At 36.0% G+C, this 20824-nt stretch overlaps 1 protein-coding gene across 11 annotated transcripts in view; it reads left to right on the top strand.

The window, feature by feature from the left end:
• LOC113061885 (membrane-associated guanylate kinase, WW and PDZ domain-containing protein 2-like) overlaps positions 1–20824 on the top strand; it is a 190268-nt gene that overhangs the window by 154175 nt on the left and 15269 nt on the right. For 8 of the 11 annotated variants that reach the window (XM_026231399.1, XM_026231392.1, XM_026231413.1 and 5 more), the window contains 7 exons: positions 9114–9145; positions 13207–13375; positions 16345–16386; positions 17127–17242; positions 17382–17574; positions 19736–19981; positions 20304–20489. In XM_026231399.1, the coding sequence (XP_026087184.1) occupies positions 9114–9145; positions 13207–13375; positions 16345–16386; positions 17127–17242; positions 17382–17574; positions 19736–19981; positions 20304–20489 (984 nt within the window). The remainder of the gene's footprint in view (positions 1–9113; positions 9146–13206; positions 13376–16344; positions 16387–17126; positions 17243–17381; positions 17575–19735; positions 19982–20303; positions 20490–20824) is intronic. The other 3 variants (XM_026231406.1, XM_026231442.1, XM_026231422.1) reach the window with 2 other exon arrangements.

Below are 20824 nucleotides of genomic sequence, written 5' to 3'. Positions count from 1 at the left end.
AGAAAAGCAGCTCATTCGAAACATTTTAGTATTGAATACAAGAAAAGCCCTTCAATGGCTTTAGCTCTAACTGACACCTTGACTGAGAACATATAAGCCTTTTTTAAAAGCAGCTTGAGCCAGTGTGATTTATGACCCGTAGCAATCAGAGTGTCTGATATAACCCAGAGAGAAAGGGAGAAGGAAAGTGAGAGAACATATAGATTAAAGATTCAGGACAGAGAGGGAAAGTATAGAGACCTTAATCATCAAAGCAGTTAAATGATATTACACTGTCCGAAATGCATGCATTTTTTTAAACATGTATTAATCTGTTATTATCATTAATTAAAGGAAATGCAGCAAATGATACCATCATATTTAAACATTATTTTCATGTTACAGTAATGAGAATGAGACGCTGTATTTTGCAACTTGAAGGTTTAGACTGTCTGTTTCTTTTAATTAGAACTGGAGAAATAAAACGAGTTCGATTTTCAATATAATGGTATAATTCATCCCTTAGGGGTAATCGCAAGGAATTGGAAAAGATAAGGTGAAGAAGAGAAAGATCTAGAGAAGTATTTTGAGAGCTTATGTGAAGTATGTCTCTTCTCTGTGTCAGTGCAGGACAAAGGTTAACGAGAGAGACATTAAATCCTCGTTAAGCCCCAGTGATCAGTATGGTGGATTACAGCCTCTATGCGCTTCACATACAGTGTGTGTCACAATTGCACTCCAAAGCGCACACATGCATAATTATGTTAGGAGCATTTCTAGTATTGGGCTTATTATACTGAATCCAAAAGGTATGGGGACACTTCATTAACATTTAAAAACGTGTAAATGTATTTGCATTATATAACAAATTACCAAAAAAACTAAGAAATAAAAAGAATGTAGTCAGGGATGATCTGTTTTTCATGCCTCTGATGTTGATGTGGTATGATTTGTGCCTCACCAAAGTGAAGTGTAATGAAACGAAGTCCTGTTAAATGGCCATGGGTGTTTGCAAGGCCACTGACCCACAACCAGGGCGCATGTTTTGTTTCATGTCCATGTGGGTAGACACATTTCTGTGCTACCAACAGAGGCAACGTGCTTGAAGGTCATTATGGTCACTTGAATATGAATTTGGCCTTGTGTCCCGTCAGCAATCTGTCCCATTCTTATCCCTGTTATATTCAGACAGACTGCACAGTGAGCCCTGAAACACTAAACAGCCTGTAGCATCCCGCTACCACTCGAGTTTAACATCCTTCTGTTCAAACATGCCGTGAATGACATAAGGAGGACAGAAGATGATTTGCACAAACCAACAGTTTCTGTCAAGCCAAGTCGCAGGGTCAGTTTTATTCAATGCTGCTCCCATCTGTATTTATCTGCACCTCTTCCTTTCTTTAGTCATTTTGATGCAGTATATGCCAAGACTTCTGAAGCCATACAACTTTTTTTATGTTAGTATTCACTAGACATCATAAAATCCGAGTTTGTGAGTAAAGATCTTTTCAGTGAATGGCTTTATATCCCATTCATTCTAAATTATTAATTGACAAACTGATCTAAGACTGAACTCTAGTTCATGATTAGGTCGCAAATTTACAGTTTGTTGTTTTCAGTTTACTTGATACATTTGTTAAGATAAAATCAGAGGTTTTGGGTCGGGATTTTAAGGTTGCTGAGGGTGAAGATCCATGTTAGATGATGGGGTGGTAGTTTGGGCTTTTGAATTATGGTTAGAAAATAGGGGTTAGGTCTGGATTTTAGGGTTTGTGGTTAGGATTAGTAAAAGGTGCAGAAAGTTCATGATGGATTTGGTTTGGGGTTTGGAGTTTGGAGTTCTAGGATAGGACTCGGATCTAGGTTAGACGAAGGAAGGGATGATAGTAAAGTGTTTGGGTTCAGGGTTAGAAATAGATTTAGTATTTAGAGGCTGGGTTCAGTGAAAGGGTCAGGGAGTCCATGGTGGTTTTAGGTTGGGGTTTGGGATAGAAGTTGGAACTGAGAGGAGGAGAAGCAATGAGTTTTAGGTAAGGGTTAGAAAATAGGGGTTGGATTTTGAATTTAGTTGTTTGGGTCAAGGTTCAGTAATAGGATCATTTAGGTTGCAGTTTGGAGTAGGAGTTGATGCTGAGTTATGATCCAGGTTAGATGAGGTCGTTGGACTAATGAGTTTGGGATAAGGCTAGAAATAGGCGTTTGATTTAGAATTTTGGTGCTGAGGTCCGGTTCAGGTTCAGTGAATGAATCACGAAGCACACAATGGATGTGAAGAATTTGAAAAACATGTTCATCTATCCATTCATTCTCTAGATCACATGTCTTATGTGGGGTCGCAGGGATGCTGGAGCCTGTCCCAGCGTCTCGGCTATAGTCAGGAAAACACTCTGGATGGATGAATGCTAATGTCCTACTTGGCTAAACTGTTATACCATGTGTGAAATGAGCTATACCAAGATATACATGCAGTTTACAAATTAACAATCAGGCTTTCTTGGTTTTATATCTGATCCAGTCAGTGACATGAGGTGTAGCTCACTCACACAGAGAGATGTCTAATGCCAATGCTAAAAGGCTTTTCTACGAATCCAATCAGTGGAACAGTCCAGGAGCATTTAGACAGCCTATTATATGCCCTAATAAAACTGTCAGTGCTCCAGTGAAATGATGTGCCACTTCTTAATGTGCCGCAATTTGGCCCCTCTGTCTCACCACTGGACACTGGCCATCCTTTCTAATTACACTAGTGCAAATGTGAGAGTCTCTTGTGAACAGTTTGGTTCACCCTCTCTGTCTCTCGTTTTATTACACCCTTTTTCTGTACCCCAGCTGATCGATTGTCATCTTTGCTTTCCTTCTACCTCTGGTGTGGGAGTCTAAAGCTAAATCTCAAGACTTGTCCATGGTGTAACACTGGGTTGATTGTTTATAAATGTCTCATTCATAATGTCCAGATGGTGATGGGGTTTTACTGCCAGATCTCTTTGTCTCCGCAATAATTTCACTGCCCCACATGTCTAGCACTCTTCACTTGTGAAAATGCCCTTGGCTGCTGATTTAAGTGCATTTTGGCACGTTCCCCTGGAATGGTTATCCGTTGGATCTGTCTTTGAAAAGCTGCTGCAGGATCAGCGTCTCTAACCAGAATCCATTGATTACCAAACACTTTTCCAGAGCGCCATCTGCCGTTCCCATGATTGGCTTATTTAGTGAAGATCTTATTGTTATTAGATAATTGTTGCACTGAAATATCCCTTGGAACGTCACTATGACAGCTTCGGTATGAAACACAGCTCAACAGAATATTGGTTATGATGCCCAGAAGCAAGATAAAGTCTTCTAGAAGAACATGATTACTTCATCTCTGAAATTATAGATGCCAAATTAATTGAAGACTCTGTAAAATTGAAGTTTTGTGGCTTTCCTTGTGATAATCAGGCACATGTGGAATCTGAAAACACAGAATTCTACAAAAATCCTAACCCTACCCCATGTAGTCACCTTATGTAACCAGAACGTTCTTAGGTTGCTACAGTGTAAGTACTTGTAAGTAAACATACTGTGAAATAAAGCCAAAATCTGTTCCCAACAATTGTATATATCATCCCCTTTCATTTTTGTTGTTTTTCATAATACTTTTAGAAAACATCATAATATCATACTTTTATTTAGAGGCAAAAATTTTAAAACACAGCTTATCTTCACTTTTAATTAATTAATTAATAAAAGGTTTTAGTGTCTTTTGCTAATGGCGACTAGGTTTTAAAGCTGAAGTGTTTAGTTTCTGCCCTACTGCTACTATATTGTCTCAGACTGGTTTCTCCTAGGTTCCCATTGGTTTTGCTAGTCAGGATGCTCAGAAATCAACATTCAAAAAGCTCTGCTTATTAAGCTGGGATAGAAGAAATGATTTAAAAGTTGAAAGAAAGAAAAAACTATTCACTTAAGCTCTAAATTATTGTCAGGATTTTTGGTACCCTTAGACAACATTTATATATTTGAGTAATTTAAACGGATACACAATGTGGTGGATATCATTCGGTCTTGTGCTTCCTGTCTCACTGTTGTCATGGCCACCAGTTTAAGCATCTGCTATTTTGGTTGTACTGTAGCTAGTGTTTAGAGGAAATGTTCTGTCTAGCTTGCTGTGCGTGTATGTGAGGGCACTGTTTAAATGACTTTCCAAAGCTTGCATTAATATCTCATTTGGTGTGATCAATCCAGCTTATCAGTTATCCTCTTTAATAAGAGCTCTGTCCGTCCGTCCTAAAGTGTGTGTGTGTGTGTGTAACAAAAGCAGATGACTCTTAGCTGGTTGAGAAAAACAAACGCCTCTCAGTGTCTCATCAAAGAGCTAATTAGCTCCGGCTCTACTGATATTCTCATTAGCTTATTTATACCCATTAACTCAGATATAGGCATGGGACCATTAGCTTACCAGACACATGCTTCAAAATTTCAAAAGCAGCTCATGGGGAATTGACAATGGATGTGAATGCACGCACACACACAAACACACCCACAAACACATACACAAGACAACTGAAATAACAGTAATATGTCAAAAACAGTTACTAGCTTCTCAGTAAGGGTAAATGTTCATACCATATTTACATCAGTCCACCAAAAAAGCTGTGTAATGTAATCTGAGAGGTCATATCTCATCAGCCGGGTCGTTCACATAGGTTAAAGGCTGAATTAGGCCTCTAAAGGACCCATATTCACCACATTTATATATTAATAGTATGTATACTTATATTTTATATTTCAGTTGTTTTACATCTAAATATATGTTATTCAATATCCAGCATTGCTGTTGAATATATGCAACAATCAGTACATGCCATTCGGTACATATTGAACATATTCTACTGGCAGCGTCATACCTCGATGTACTCAGCAGTGAGACTGTTGCCTGCTGGGTCTGTGTGTATATTATGGATAAATGAAGATTAATGCCCCCCATCTGATCTCGGTGCTGCTTAAATCGTGTTTAGTTAATGAAATGCACCTCAGTCATAAAGAGAGCACTAGATGGTAAGCAAGCCGCTGATTTGTGGCAAAGTGGACATTATTTGTCCTGACTGTCCACAGCTTGTTTTAATCAGCATGCAGTAGAGGCCACATATGAGAGGCTGGAAGGATAGAAAGAGATGACAAAATGACAATAGTACAAGAAAATCAATAATATATATATTTATAAATCAATAGATGGATGGATTGATCTTCCAGACTCTTATCATCCTCCAGTCATGTGATCACCAATTAGTGAATAGCAAATTTGGCAGAAGTAGGCAGCTCTTTCATAATTGCCAGATGGCAGGATGTACTCTGGGACACATTTACTGATAGAAGCCTGTCTGGATTACGTTTTCTCCTAGTCTCACCTGCATCATACAAATTCACGGCATTTGATGAATGTTGTTAGCCTAATCTGCTTAATATGCATCATGTTTGTCAGCTCAGGTTCAAATTGGGCGAGATATTTACCAACTGCATTTATGAGCAGATTAAGACTTGTGATGTGAACTACTGTGCATTAGGAATCGAAATTTGAGCATTGATATCCACTGACCCTTTCTGGTTGCTGTGTTCGTTTATTGTGATTTTATAGCTATCGACCACCGTGCACCAAGAGCTCCTGTTTTTTTAGCAAAGCACTACTTTGAGCAAATATTTTCTTTTTTTGCGAAATATGTTTTGCATTTGAAGACCGTTTGATTTTCATCCATTTGATGAGGCTCGATATGACTTGTATCTGTGCTCTTCAGAGCACTCTTCCATTCATTTCTCTATCCATACAAATGAAGCGCAATCAAGCCACTTTTCCTCCCTCTCAGCTAGTGTCACTGATTTCTTGCTCAGCCTTGCTCACTGAAACAGCCCAGTTGTGGCCTGTTGGACTCTCTGCTCCTTATTTGATGACTCATGCCCGGTCGCTGCACTTCTCTTTTTTAATCAGCCGGTTGCCATTATGCTTGTGTTGTAAAAGAAGTAGAGTGTGATTTATTAATTTTGATTAGAATTTAGTGTGCATTAAAATACTTATTTGTATGAGGCAACTACATGTCAGATTCTTTATGTTACCTACACATCCTAAAAGCTGAGGACTATTTCTGTTTTATACATCAGAAACTCAAAAAGGTCACCTTCACATTATAAACACCAGTTTCCAGCCTGGTCTTATTGTTTATACAGTATGTAGGTACTTGTACGAAACAATTACATGTACAAATTTTTTTTTTTTTTTTGTATGTTTGGGTATGCTGATGTGTATGGAAGGCTGTTTCCACCACTGACTGAATAAAAAAAAAACGTTGACTTTTTTATCTCACAATTCTGACTTTTTTTTCTTAGATTTACTTGATATAAACTCACTCAATTCTGAGAAATTAAGTCAGAATTATGTTCTATAAACTCTCTATTGCGAGTGAAGACATAAATGTGAGAGATAAACTCGCAATTTTGAGAAAATATCTATCTTTTTTTCTCCTCAGAACTGGACTTTAGAAATCGCAATTGTGAGTTTATATATCACAAATTTGAGGGAGGAAAAAAGTCAGAATTGGGACTATTTATCCCTCTTTTACTTTGTATTCAGTGGCGTAAACATGCTTCCATATATGTGTGCAATGTGGACACACTGGCAATAACAAAAATGAAAATATATGTAATCCACAAATCCTTCATATGATGAATTTATTTATAGTTTAGATTCCTTAAGTTTAATCCTGAAACTAAACAAGACCACTTTTCAACAAATTGTTACGATGTTTTTGAGTCATTATTTTTTCTGCTACCTCTAAACCTCTTGTTACTAAGGATGGAAATGATGACGATTGAATAATGGACAATCAAACAGATTCGGAAGATTTGGATAACATTGCAAAAATAAAATAGATCATATGGATAGATACTGTAAGTCATTTTATGGTGCATTTGTGGTATTTTTTTTATTTCTTTTTAGTCATGGCATATACAGAAGATGTGTTAAATGAAACTGCTAAATGATAAGTAATGAAAAATGTCATTCATTTTAAAGTTTCAAGTTATTCTTGTTCAAAATAAATGTAATTTTTCAGAAGTCAGAATCAAATGTTTGTGTTTTAAATAAAAATACATAAATCCAAATGATCATAAATAGAATCAACCAATTAATTCCATTAATTAAATATTCATAGATTATTCATAGAGAGGGTTCTTAAAAATGTATGTCTGCGAAGTTATTCATATACATTTTAGATTATGTGAATAATGTATGTTTTAGTGTCTAGGCAAACATAAGTAAAGTGCACATCATACGTACGCAAATACTCTTGAGATCACATTGAATTATTAACTTCGATTACAATTTAGTGTACATTTAAAAGACTTATTTTATGTGAAGGAGCATGTCGGCTACACATCCAAATAGAGCGGAGGACTATTTCTGAATTATTTTCCTGATATTTTATACATCAGACGTTATAGTGACTAAAAGGTCAGTTTAACATAATTGCAAAATCATTTTAATCACAATCAACCTAGAGCCTTAAAGAAAAATATTAGTTTATAATAACATCAGTAGCTTTTTCATCTCAATATAGCAACTCTGGAACCCTATATAGTGAAAATGTTTCACATGACTGCTTCATCACAAGCCCGCTGACAGTCTGTATGCAGAGTTCTGAATTTTTATAAATTACGCCGCATTCATGTGCACAATAAATATTTCTGTAATTGCTTTTATATGGTGATGGTCTAAGATGGCTTTTAATGGCCAATCTCGAAGAACAGGGAGACCAATACAAAGCCATATAACTCCCATAACTCACCATTATTAAAATGAAATAATTTTTATTAAAAATGCATTTTTTTTAAAGATGAATCAATTTCACAGCAGCCGTATATTCTTAATTCTTTATTGGATTAACTGTGCAGCTCTAGTATGTTTGTGCACTTTGTCTCCCTCTCACTAATTCCAAACAGGTCATTTGCATCGCCTTGTTCATTCCTGAAGGTCATCAGCGGGAAGACATGAAAGACAGTGAGGGAGAAGCTGAATGCAAGATGCTGGACGGTTTATGCGTGTGTTTGTTTGCTGCATTTCAAGGCCGATTTAGGAGGAGTTTAGAGAGAAAATATGCATGAATTTGCCGTTTGATGTCGGCGAGTATTGTTTAGCTCTTGATAACAGAAGAGGTGCTCTACACTGCAACTACTTCCTGTTTGTTATGATTAGAGTTCAGAAGCCTCATGGTCTTTCGCCTCATCTCAACCAATGTTTTCCCTCCGGGGGGGAAATGAGCATTTGATGTGATGTGAAGTTGCTGCTCGGTGCATTTTAAGCATCTTTCTGTCACTGGATTTGGGCGTCCTTTCATTGAATGCAACGGGAGATTTGTATTTTTTGTCATCAAAGAGGATCAACAAACACGGTCCACAGGGTCAAACTTGTATATTTTACATTCAAATCTCTCTTTCTCTCAACAGATGCATGAAATATTCAAATAATAACCACTTGTCCTTAAAAGAGAGGAGCAAATGTTCTGAACTGAGTAGATATTTGAATAGCTGCTGTTTGAATTGTATCTTCGGATTTTAAACACTGTTCAATTTATAATTGCACACTAATCCAGTTACAGTTATTTGAAGCACTTTAAAGATTACTTGTTGTTTAACAATACTTAGGATTATTCAGATGCTTAACACAGCACCACATCAATTTCAGCAAATTATGTTTTTTTTTTTTTTTTTTACTGAAACCAATATACAATGAGACGGTCTTAAATAAAAGGCGTTTAGATATTACATAATTAATCTGCACTATTTCTCGGTCATCAATCAAATAGGCCAGTTTTAACTTCTTTGGATAAAAGTTGTTACTTCCCTCTTTCTCTCAAAAAGTAACAATTTGTATTAAGCTAGAATATTACAAAATGCAAGTGACCTCTGAAATGCCTTTCAGACTCCATTTAAATATAATAATAATAATAAATACTAGCTAAAATAAATGAAATTGGCTCAGAATGTACCTCAAGAATGAACAGCTGTGTAGTTTCCAAAATACATTTCTGTTTTGATTTGCTTAAAATTCCCACTTCAAATCTAATACTAAAGATCCAGCATGCTAAAGGTTTTGTTCTCCATTGCAGGTCACTTTTCACCTTGGAAGACCTCTAAACAGGTAAAACGTACCGTATTCCAGCCCTCTGAATTTAATTAATAAACTAACATCAACTGTGTACTCTCAGTATTGAGTGATTAGGTCTTATTATATATTATATAGCATATCTATTATTAACCATCACTGTTGGGCTTCAACGCATAATAAATGGCTTTTTTGTATTGTTATAACATATTACCACGAACTGCATTGTACTAAGCTACTGCTTGTGTGTCTTTTAATGGACAAGAAGAATGACTAATTTGCTTTACAGATATACCACTACAACACTAGCGGCAGCTACATTTATCATATTTGAAAATAAATCAACCAATTTTAGTAGAGCAAATAATATTTTCTAGTTTAAAGCATAAGTTGTTCTTTTAAAATCTTTTTTTTTTTTTTTTTTTTTTTTTTACAACTGGAAAGATTATGGAAATTCATTTGTTGAACGCTATGGGGACCTAGTTGAAGTAAACACTTAGTACAGCTGAGAACAAATCACTGCACCTTCACTATGTTTTCCCACTAACCAGTGCACTGTGTAATGTGGCACGCAAAACCTTCACCCTCAGCAGTCTGTCTCTGCAGTGTCCTTTGATTCTGATCCAATATTGCCAGCTGTCTTGTCTGCTTGACTAAATCTTCAAAAAAGTCTTCCTCAGACTCTGAACTGTCCCATGTGTAATGCATATTTACACACAGGATGGTAAATGTAAATGTATATGATAAGGTATATTATCGCATTTATATATGCAATTAAATTCAATGATTTTATAGAGAAAATTATATTTTTATGTTAAACATATCCATTTTTGTGAACAGTAGTTATGTTCAGGTTGTCAAGAAATGTAAAATTGTAACTCGCTACATAAATATTTAAGTGGTAGAGCATTGTGTTAGCAACTCAAAGTTGTGGGTTCGATTCACAGGGAACACATGTTAGGTAAAAATTGTTAGCCTGAATGCATTTTAAGTCACTTTGGATAAAAGATCATGTTCCATGAAGATATTTAGTAAATTTCCTACTGTAAATATATCAAAACGTTATTTTTGATCACCGTATTTTTCGGTCTATAAGTCGCACCTAAGTATAAGTCGTATCAGTACAAAAATACGTCATGGCAAGAAAAAAACATATATAAGTTGCACTGGAATATAAGTCGCATTTATTTGGAACCAAGAACCCAGAGAAAACAAAACCATCTACAGCCGCGAGAGGGTGCTCTATGCTGGTCAGTGTAGACTACAGGAGCGAAAAACTACGAAAGAAGTGCGTCTTATAGTCCAGAAAATACGGTTGTAATATCCATTGCTAAGGACTTTATTGGACAAATTTAAAGATGATTTTCTCAACATTTTGATTTTTGTTGCACACTCAGATTCTAGATTTTCAAATAGTTGTATCTCGACCAAATATTGTCCTATCCTAACAGCTTATTTATTCGGATTTTAAAAAATGACACTTAAGACTGGTTTTGTGGTACAGGGTCACATATATCTGCTTGTATGTATGTATATATATATATATATATATATATATATATATATATATATATATATATATATATATATATATATATATACATAGATATAGACACACACACATGTACACAGTGCATCAGTACATGCCAACCCATGCATTTATTTATTTTTGGTTTGAGATCTCTGTCCTGTCTCTTTCCATATAGCAAAGGCTTGACTGGTCATAAATCGACTGATTTTTCTTCACTCTACAGAGAGTCAGTCGCACTGCCTCGAGCTGCAGGCCACTGTACTGTCATTCTTCAACACATATCCTTGTATCTATCTCTATAGGGAACAGAACTGGGACAGAGTGAAAGTCTCATTACCCCAGTACAGTACAGCTGCTTGGATTTTATCATCTCTCTCTCTCTCTTACGCTGGGGTTTAATTAGATATCATTTGCTTTAAGAAAATCTCCACAGCTAGAAAGAGTTTCATGACTGGAAAATGTTAAAGTGGTCCATCTTTTTCTGCAATTATCCATGTGCAAAGAATATTAGCCTTTACTCAATGTCACTGTTATGTGGTCAGAGCACTAAATCATTAAATCGATAGAAATTATGAATCACCACATGCTAACTGTTCAGCTTCTGCTGAAACTTGCCCAGTGAATTAAAATGGTCACAATATTAGTTTCTTCTTAATAAAATAAAATGAAATGTATTATAAATATCTGATATATCACCCAAAATAACATCTTTTCTGTACCAAAATGTATTTCTCAACTTAATCTCTAGACTCAAAAGAATCAAGGTTAAGCTAGAGTACTGCACGGTGATTAAACTGAAATTTGAAACCTGTTCAGACATGCAAAGTCTCATTATTGTGCATACAACTCATATCCATTTAGTTTGACTGGTATTGGATATCTGATCTTTACAAATCCATATAAACCACATTCTTATGCAGATCTGTGTCCAAATAACCTGATTTTTTTGCTTACTTGTTATAGAAAAATGGTAAAATCGAAATGATCTGGCTTTATTTTAAAAAAAAATGAACTCAAATACATTAATTTATATAAACAAAATTTTTCATGGGTTAAATTAGTTAAAAAAAAGCTCTTTGAATAGCTCAGTATATATAAACTACAGAGAGTCTGTTCTAAAGATTGGTTTTGAGACCAAATCACATCTGTCAGAAATCTAAACCAGATATGAATCCCTTTTTATTTCATCTCTGAGCACGTAAACTCTTATGCTCCCATTTTCACAGACTCTGACTCAAAGATATAACAAGTTAAGTGAACACATAAAACATTTATAACAAAACTGTATTTTTTATTCATCACAAACCTGAGCCCATTGCAAACCTGAAGTTATGTATAAAAATACTGACTTAAACCCACCCAAAATGGTTAGTCCTTTAGCAGACCTCTAGCATGAACTTCTTTGATTGCTATAAGCAAAAACCTGTTTGCAAGAGTATGTACGTCACAGCACTTTGCTCTGGCAGCAATAACATCATCTATGAGCTAATGTGAGCGTGTGCATGAGTTTACTTGGCAGTGACACGTTATAATCTGTTTTTTTCCCAGCCGCACACAGCAGCCCAGAGGCATTTGCCTTCATCCTCTCCAGCTCCTCCAGATTAACACTGACCTCCTTTAATAAGCCTTGGCATCTTTCTCATCCTGGCATCTACTTTCTTTCTTTGTAGATTTTTCCACCTCTTCTTCAATTATGCCTTTTGTTTGGCATTTGCTTTCGCGCTAAAGCTATTGGCACGAACCCCAATCCATTTGTTGTCCAGCGTTGTGTAGAATTTAATCACCTCGTTGTCGGTTCATAAGTTAGAATTGAACTGGCTAGGACCCGACAAGAAGATGAATTGGAGTATGAATCTGAATAAATTACTGATGCAATTTAAAGAATTGAATGACAAGCTTTCCTTTCAGTTTCTCTCCAGTCTAAATAAAACCATAAAACACCTTTATTTTTTCAAATATATATTCTATAAAGCTACTAAAAGAATCGTTAATGAAAGCATTCAGAGGAATTGGAACTAGTACAAAAGTATAAAAGCACAAAGCGACTAGCAGAGGTAGAGGATGAAGAAAACAATCTTGGGTTCAAAGCAAACAGTCGAATCTTGCCTTAATATTAGAAAAAGTGGACTATGCCTGCTTGCTGTTCTTTGCACATTCTATTTGCATAACCTAATTTTGGGTGTCGTGCTAGAGCCTGGTGTAGTGAAGCAATTTGGGAACGTTTTGCCCACAGCTGCATTAGCATGAAAAAACACAAAGATTACATTCAGTATCGTCAGCAATAGAGAAACGCATCAAGCGTCCTTCATGAGCCCTTGATGCGCCTTATTTTGCTGAGCTAGAACTAACGTGCCATGTATTGTGTGTGTGTGTGTACGCTTCATTTAAAAACTAATTACCGCAAAAGCGAGTTCATTGTTAAAACACCATCCTATCCCACGGCCAGCGAAATTCCAAGGCGGAAGTTGCCTGGAAGAGCGCTGTTTGCTTACTCGGTTCAGCATATTAAATAAACGCAGTGCTGGCCGATGATTGGCCGCTTTACTGAATGCTGGTGTATTTGCAGGTCTTGGGACATTGGGATCCTCACAGCAGTCCCACAGCCAGTCTATCTCTCCATGCTCTCCCTCACAGCGCTCCATATCTGCACTGGCCTTCAGGTCCAGAGTTTGACCTGACCAAACCTGACCCCTATGACCTCTATGAGAAGTCCAGGGCTATCTGTGAGAATAGGCGTAAGTAACCTCTTGCTAGCAGCTAAAGCTAGCATGAATGCCTACTTCTGATCTGTGCTGTTTACCTGCTGTATTTTTCCACTCCAAAAATTTGCACATATACACACCGAACAACAAACAAATTCCCTGCAGTACATGACAAAAGATATGTAGCAGTGTGTCCTGATGAGGCACGGCGTGCTAAAACGGATCACAATAAAAGCTATCTTTACTTTGGAAGGTGTTTGTGAGATTTAAATGAGTGACACGAAATGCTACTTGATTTGTAATTCTGCAGCATTATGTTAAGTTGCCCCGCCCACAGTGAAATCTCATTGGCCGAATTTTCCACTGCACATTACAATAGAAGAATCATAGCATCAGATATCGGCTTTAGAAATGGAAGTTGAATTGAATTGAGTTGTGCCAGATGTTATTGCTAATATTAATCCTGTCAGAGCTGTAGTTGAAAGTCTGTTACCAAAATTCAATAAATCTACATCTTTCCGCTTGGACCAAAAATGACTTATACTGGTATGTTATTGACTTGAGCATGGTCTCGAGTGACCATTTCAGTTCACGTCAGCTCTCTGAGACTCAAAAAACACTGTTTTGTTGTTGTAACAATGTTATCCTCCATGCTAAGTGTTCCGAGGTTGTTGTTTCTTGTCAGTTTGGAATTGTGACACAATGAAATCTGTGGAGCTGCTCTGGGGTCCGGGAAAACTTTAGTGGTCTTAGTGACTTTGACGTTATATAACACTTTGCATTATTAATGCAGGTAATTTCTTAAATTTCGAGACTTTACCACACATACAGGCTTTCTGAACTATTTCAAGGTCCCATATTCATTGCATTTTAAGTAGAAGCGTATGTTTAATTCAGCAAATAGTTTGAAATGCATTTATTCAGACAAATGTGAATATACTTATCACTGGACCTGGAATCTACTGCATATTGAACAAAAAAAGTCTGAAATGTCAATAGAGTTAATGTTGCATTTCTAAAGGTGCTTTAAACTGATTGACAGTGATTAAATTGAGACAGTTTCTATTCATCTTCTGTCTGTTCTCCCAATATTGGTCACATCTTTGCTTCACTGTGTATTTGCATAAACTTTTTTTCTACTGTTTTAAATCAGCAAGTGTGCTCTTCCTCATTAATGCTACCTAGTCTATACATCCTCTTTAGTTTTGTATATAGTTTCTCATTAGTATTCACACCTGGCAATGACAGGTTGGCAGTGGAGATGTTGGTTAGTGTTGATGATTATCTCATCTGAGGTGCAGTGATCCTCCATAGACATAGAGGTTTTTGCGTTTTTATTATTATTATATTGCACGGACACTCTATTGTAGATACCCTGGTGATTTAATATATGTTGTCCAAACAGTCTAGTTTCTCTTTAAGGTAAGTATGCTCGCTTCTTGATGGTTGATAACATTTTGTATATTTTTCTGTGAGCCGCATCTTATTTTGAGTAAGATGTTTTGAATCTGAGGGTGTCAGGCGTGTTTGAGTATGTTCAGTCGCAACTCTGTTAATGTTTTATAGCTGTTTGCATATGCATTTGATGTTGCAAAGATGCTGTCAAAATTTGCCATTCTGACAAGTTGGAGAATAAAAACTTTTAAAATCTGATTAATGCATATATTCAAGTATTTCAGGAGCTTAGGTTTTAGCAACAAGGACACACATTCGGTCTATTTTAATGCATATTTTAGGTGATCTTTTATATGTGTTTGAATGATGTAATCTTTTATTTTATTTACATTTTTTTGCAAATATTTGGTCACCTGCAATTTAAGGCTATTTTTATTTCAGTATCATCATGTAAATGTGTTTTATTTTTCTAAAATCATTGCTAATTATGAAAATATATGACATGATAAAGTTTTATTACCACATGTTTCATCACTGCAAACAAAGAAAATCAACACTCCTTTGAACAATATTATATATATATATATATAGTAAAAAGGCTAAAAAAAAAAATCTATCAGTATTTGTCTTTGCTCTGAAATGGTTTTATATTCTACATTTCCAGTAATATGAACTATTAGTCATTAATCTATTTAAAGAATGCTTTCCATGCTTTTCTTTTTGAATGCAAAGAAAATGATTTAACCATTTTATATACAGTGGATTAACAAACAGCAACATTGAACTACATAAGTTGTATTGAAACATTTCAAACCATGCCAAATGTCTCTCGGAGACTTGCTTGAACACGAATCATTTAATTCTGAACTGATTAATTTCAAAAGAGCTCATCTGAATCAAATGAATAAAACTCTAATGCAACTGAGGTTTAAATTAGAGAGCTTAACATCTTAACGCTATTGAACTTATGTCATGCCACAAGCAGAGGGCACAAAACCAACCTGCTGCTGCAGTTAAATGAAAAGCATGCAAATCATCACAATATACAGAATACTGTATACATTATATTGGTTAAATATCATGAAAATAGTGGTTGCAAATATTGACCAGCTCAGAAGAGATGCAGATGAAGTTGCAAGAATGATGCAGTTGAAGATCAGGCTCCCTTTCTGAATCAGAATCAGGCTCAAGCTTGGACCTAGTTCAAATGCAATATACATGCAGCATAATACATGGCCGTGTAGGTTTTCGGGAAGAAATGCAGTGCCTGTCTGCTCTGAGCCAGGAGATGAACTAGAGTTCTAAGATATCGTACAATTATAGAGAACTGACTTCATGCATCCACTGAAAAAAAGCAGTTGTATTAAAAGTCAGTAAGAATTCTGAAATTCAAATAATTTTGTTATCAATAATATCATGATGAAGTGTGCTTTCAGTGCATTTTTTGTGGGCACTGTGTATTCACATATATCTTCAGTGCTTTGTAGCTGTTGGGCATTATATTAGCGAGACAGGTGATGTATATATTGTAGTTCGTATATTTCCAGGTGTGTGTGTTTATATAAGCAGTGATTTATGGGCTGTCCTTGTATCTCTCCCTTTCTTAGAGCCAGGGCTTCCTCGAGCAGCTCTCCCAGCTGACCCTTCCGGTGAGTAAATATATCTACACCCAAAACAGAAACCATCTGACAGAAGGAGTTCTGCATAAAGTAAAGTCTGAAAGTTTGAAAAGCATTTTTTTATATCCAGTTTTCATGACCTCTATACACTTTTTTTGTATATATATTTGGTATAAAGTTTGGTCTTCCGCAGAATGACTTCTTTTTCAGCATTATTATTATCAAAAATATGTATTTTTAATAAATCATATGCAATTTATTTAAAAAAATAATTAATGAATTAATTAATTTACACTGAGTTTTAAGGACATTTTTTCATTTAAACTAGCTCTACTAAAAATAAACTGCCTTATGATTTGCATACTAAAAACATCCATAGGTACATCAAATAAAAGTCCAATAAAATCTCTAAAATCTAAGTATATATAATTTTGTATAATAAAAAATATTAAGATATAATTTGTTTAAATACAGCTATTGTGACATGTAAAAAAAAAAAAAAAAAAAAAAAAAAAGATTGAGAGAAATAATGGAGATAATAGTTTTATTTTTTTTACTGGCTTTTGCCACTTATCATTCTCACTGCTTTAATAATGAACCTCTCAATGAGGTCCAAGAACATAAAATGAATGATTTTACAAATTATAAGTACTCGATGAACAGAAATGGGGGTCCTAAATGTCATCCAGAACACTAAATTACACTTGAAGGATGAGATTATTCTGGAGAAATGACTAAATTGTGAGATAAATGTGTGCTTTCATTGACAGTATCAGATTTCCAGGAGGTGGAGGTGCACCTGCACAGGCAGAAGTCCGGTTTCGGCTTCAGGATCCTGGGCGGAGAGGAACCAGGGCAGCCTGTGAGTCTGGAGGCTCAGGAGAAGGCTCGTACTCTAGGAATAACCACATGCTTCTTAAACCAGAGCTCACTGCCATTTGCTATCATAACGCATCTGTTCATCCACTTTAGTTTCTGTATGCATCTTAAAGAGAGTCTGTAGTTACAGTGCTATGCATGTACAGATCCTGATTGGTGCAATCATCGAGAAGAGCCCAGCTGATAAAGACGGGCGTCTCCGACCAGGAGATGAGCTGATGTCAGTCGATGGGATCCCTGTGACTGGAAAACCCCACCGTTACGTCATTGACCTCATGCATGGGGCGGCCCGGACTGGACAGGTTAAACTCACTGTACGAAGGAGAATTCAGACCACAGGTGAGAAATGTTTCCATCCACCCATTTTTATGCCCATTTTGGAATACCACACAAATAAATGCTGGAAGGAAATGTCAAGATGCGCATACATTCTAAAAATGTGCATAAAAATCTAATGTGCACTATTGAGTTGGATAAACTTTTTGTTCAATAAGAAAAAATGCGCAATAAACTATGATGGAATCACTTTTAACGAATAAATTCAACCATGTGGATCAAAAAAGTCATGTGACCAATCTCATTGCACAAGGTGCAACTAATTTATTATGTGTGAAAATTATAATATTAAGTGGCTTCTCCTACTTTTCTTGGTGCTACTTAATGCCAGTTAGTCAGGAAGTGGTGATCATGTTTTTTTGACTCGTTGGATTGACCGGAGCTTTATTCGCAACTGTTTTATGCAGTATTTCAGATTCGCACGTTAGTTAAATTTGAATCTTTGGATGGAAATAGATATTGTCCAACAGTGAACGTGTTTTTTTTTTTAAATACAGTGTCATATCTATTGTTTTTATTAGCAATTTATGGTGGAAATTATATTTTAAATATTTTGAGTGGAATGTGGCCAACTTCTTTGTCTTGCTAAGGCTAATTTTATTAAGGCTACATTATATGTATCCAAAAAAAAAAAAAACACAGTTGAACAAATACTTAAATATAAACAGTTTTCTGCATAATACTACAAATGTTACAGCTTGACTGGAAATGACATGCAATCATAATATTAAAAGTCGGGGGGAGCTTTAACACCATGCAAGCAAGATAGCAAAACACATTCGACTATTTATTTGTTCAGTCTGAACAAATATGTGATATTGGATAACTTTATTAGGGTCATATTTGTTTGTTGTGGTTGAAATGTCCCAACAGAAGAACATTTGTATTTTCGTTGTCATACAATAAATACTGAAATAGTAAATGTTTATTTCAGCTTTTTTTTTAGCTTGTCATAGTTCTAAATGTAATAATATATATATATATACATATATATATATATATATATATATATATATATATATATATATATATATATATATATATTATATATATATATATATATATATATATATATATATATATATATATATATAGTTTAAAGGGATACTCTGCCCCAAAATGAAAATTTTGTCATTAATCACTAACAGTTTTCTTCTTCTGAATACAATTTAAGATGTTTTGGATGAAAACCTGGAGGCTTGAGACTGTCCCATTAACTGCCAAGTAAATTAAACTGTCAAGGTCAAGAAAGGTATGAAATACAGCGTCAGAATAGTCCATCTGCCATAAGTGTTTCAACCATAACGTTATGAAGCGACAAGAATACTTGTTGTAAGCGAAGAAAACAAAAAAAAAACTTTATTCAACAATTCCTTTGTCAACAGTCTCCTCTGTCTCTCTCCATATCACCGTATGCTCTTCAGTATCAGCCGTGCCACAATGATGCACTGTTTTCTTTCAAATCAAAGCTAAGTATACATAGAAACAGCACATTCTTGGGGCACGGCTGATACATAAGAGCATATATGCAGCATACAGTGATATGGAGAATTGTTACGGTTGAAACACTGATGGCAGATGGACTATTCTGACGATATCTTTCATACTTTTCTGGACCTTGACACTGTTATTTACTTGGCAGTCTAAAAAAATGATGGTAGTATGATACAACGTTTCCAGTGTGGTTTTAATATGACGTTGGTATATCAAAAGAGAAAAAAAAATTGACTTTTTTTTTTTTAATAGTAATAAACCCTTGAGCCAAGAATCTCCCTGAAGTTGAAGAAACAACCTTTAAAGGTTAAAGCTTGTTATTTCCTGACAGTTACAGCAATTATAGATTTTTGCAAAGTATATATTCTTGTTACATGAAAATGTTAATAAAGGTGATTGAGGTAATGAAGCAGGATCTGTATATACTGTACTGTACCTATGCTGCTTATCATGTGTTTCTCTCTCTCTCCCTCTCTCGTCCACTCTGTCTCTTAATTCTTGGTGTAGCTGAGGCTCAGATTTTGTGCTCTCTCAAGCTCTACCTTCCTCATCCTTCCTTCTGTCTGACTCATCCTCTCAGTCTTATCTACTCTGGACAATCGTTTATCACCCATATGGCCGTGTTCCTTTTATTTCAGAGTAATTTTCTTTCTCGCTCTGTTATCTTCAGGTGAACCCTGTCCAGAGAACGGCCGCAGCCCTGGATCGACCCAGCACAGTTCCCCCAGGAGTGACTTCAACTCCAGAATGTTCTGTAACAACTCCGCCCCATCCACCACAGGCTCCTCCCCTCCAGACAATGTAGCCAATCAGAATCTGCAGCCTAGTGATGTCACCATCCAGCGCAAGGAAAGCGAAGGGTTCGGGTTCGTTATTATCAGCTCCCTGAACAGGCCTGAAACCGCGGCTGCTGCGGGTAAGGAATTATTATTTTTGTACACTTCACATACTTCAACTTATTTTCAATCTGGGACATTCCTTTACTGCTATAGCTCACTCAGGTTGGCTGCTCCAAAGGGTCATAGTGACTTTAAAAATGCAGTATGTCCTTTTAAACTGGTGTATTAATAATGGATGCACTTCTGTTTGAGGGCTGAAGAGGCTAGTTACAATGTTCTAATGCAACGCCCACGCTCGTATATAAAAAGAGATCCACTATCAGGAAGGACAGAGTGCAGATAGAGAGCTCTCTCGATGTATTACGTAAAAAGTATTTGTGTGTGTGTGTGTGTTGTTAGCCGTGCCTCATAAGATCGGCCGCATCATTGAAGGAAGTCCAGCAGACCACTGTGGGAAGCTCAAGGTTGGAGATCGCATATTGGCCGTCAACAATCAGTCTATCGTCAACATGCCGCATGCCGACATCGTCAAACTGATCAAGGACGCCGGACTCAGCGTCACACTCAGGATCATCCCTCAGGAGGGTGAGTTGATGCCTGTGGAACTGATTCTTACGCAAATATTGATTCTTCACTAATTCTGCTACTGATTTTGATGTTAAACTATTTTCTTGTATCTCAGTTTAATGTGCAGAGACAGCTATAAGTAAACCATTTATTGGTTGACTTCCTGAACATTACTCTGACATGTCAAATGTCTCAACCAACAGTGAGTTTGGGCGGGACTACCTGTTTTTCTTGACAATGGAAGAAGTTGGGGCTGTGTCTTTAAAGGAGTACTGTAGCTTTAAGGAGCCCCTGACTTTTGTTTGTAAAAATTAAGTTATCCTTGTACAGTTGTAATTTTAGAATTTGAAATG

This window comes from Carassius auratus, chromosome 4 (assembly GCF_003368295.1).
Source record: "Carassius auratus strain Wakin chromosome 4, ASM336829v1, whole genome shotgun sequence".
Classification (NCBI taxonomy): domain Eukaryota; kingdom Metazoa; phylum Chordata; class Actinopteri; order Cypriniformes; family Cyprinidae; genus Carassius; species Carassius auratus.
The sequence above is the reverse complement of the archived record's forward strand: the minus strand, read 5'-3'. Positions and strand labels throughout refer to the sequence as shown.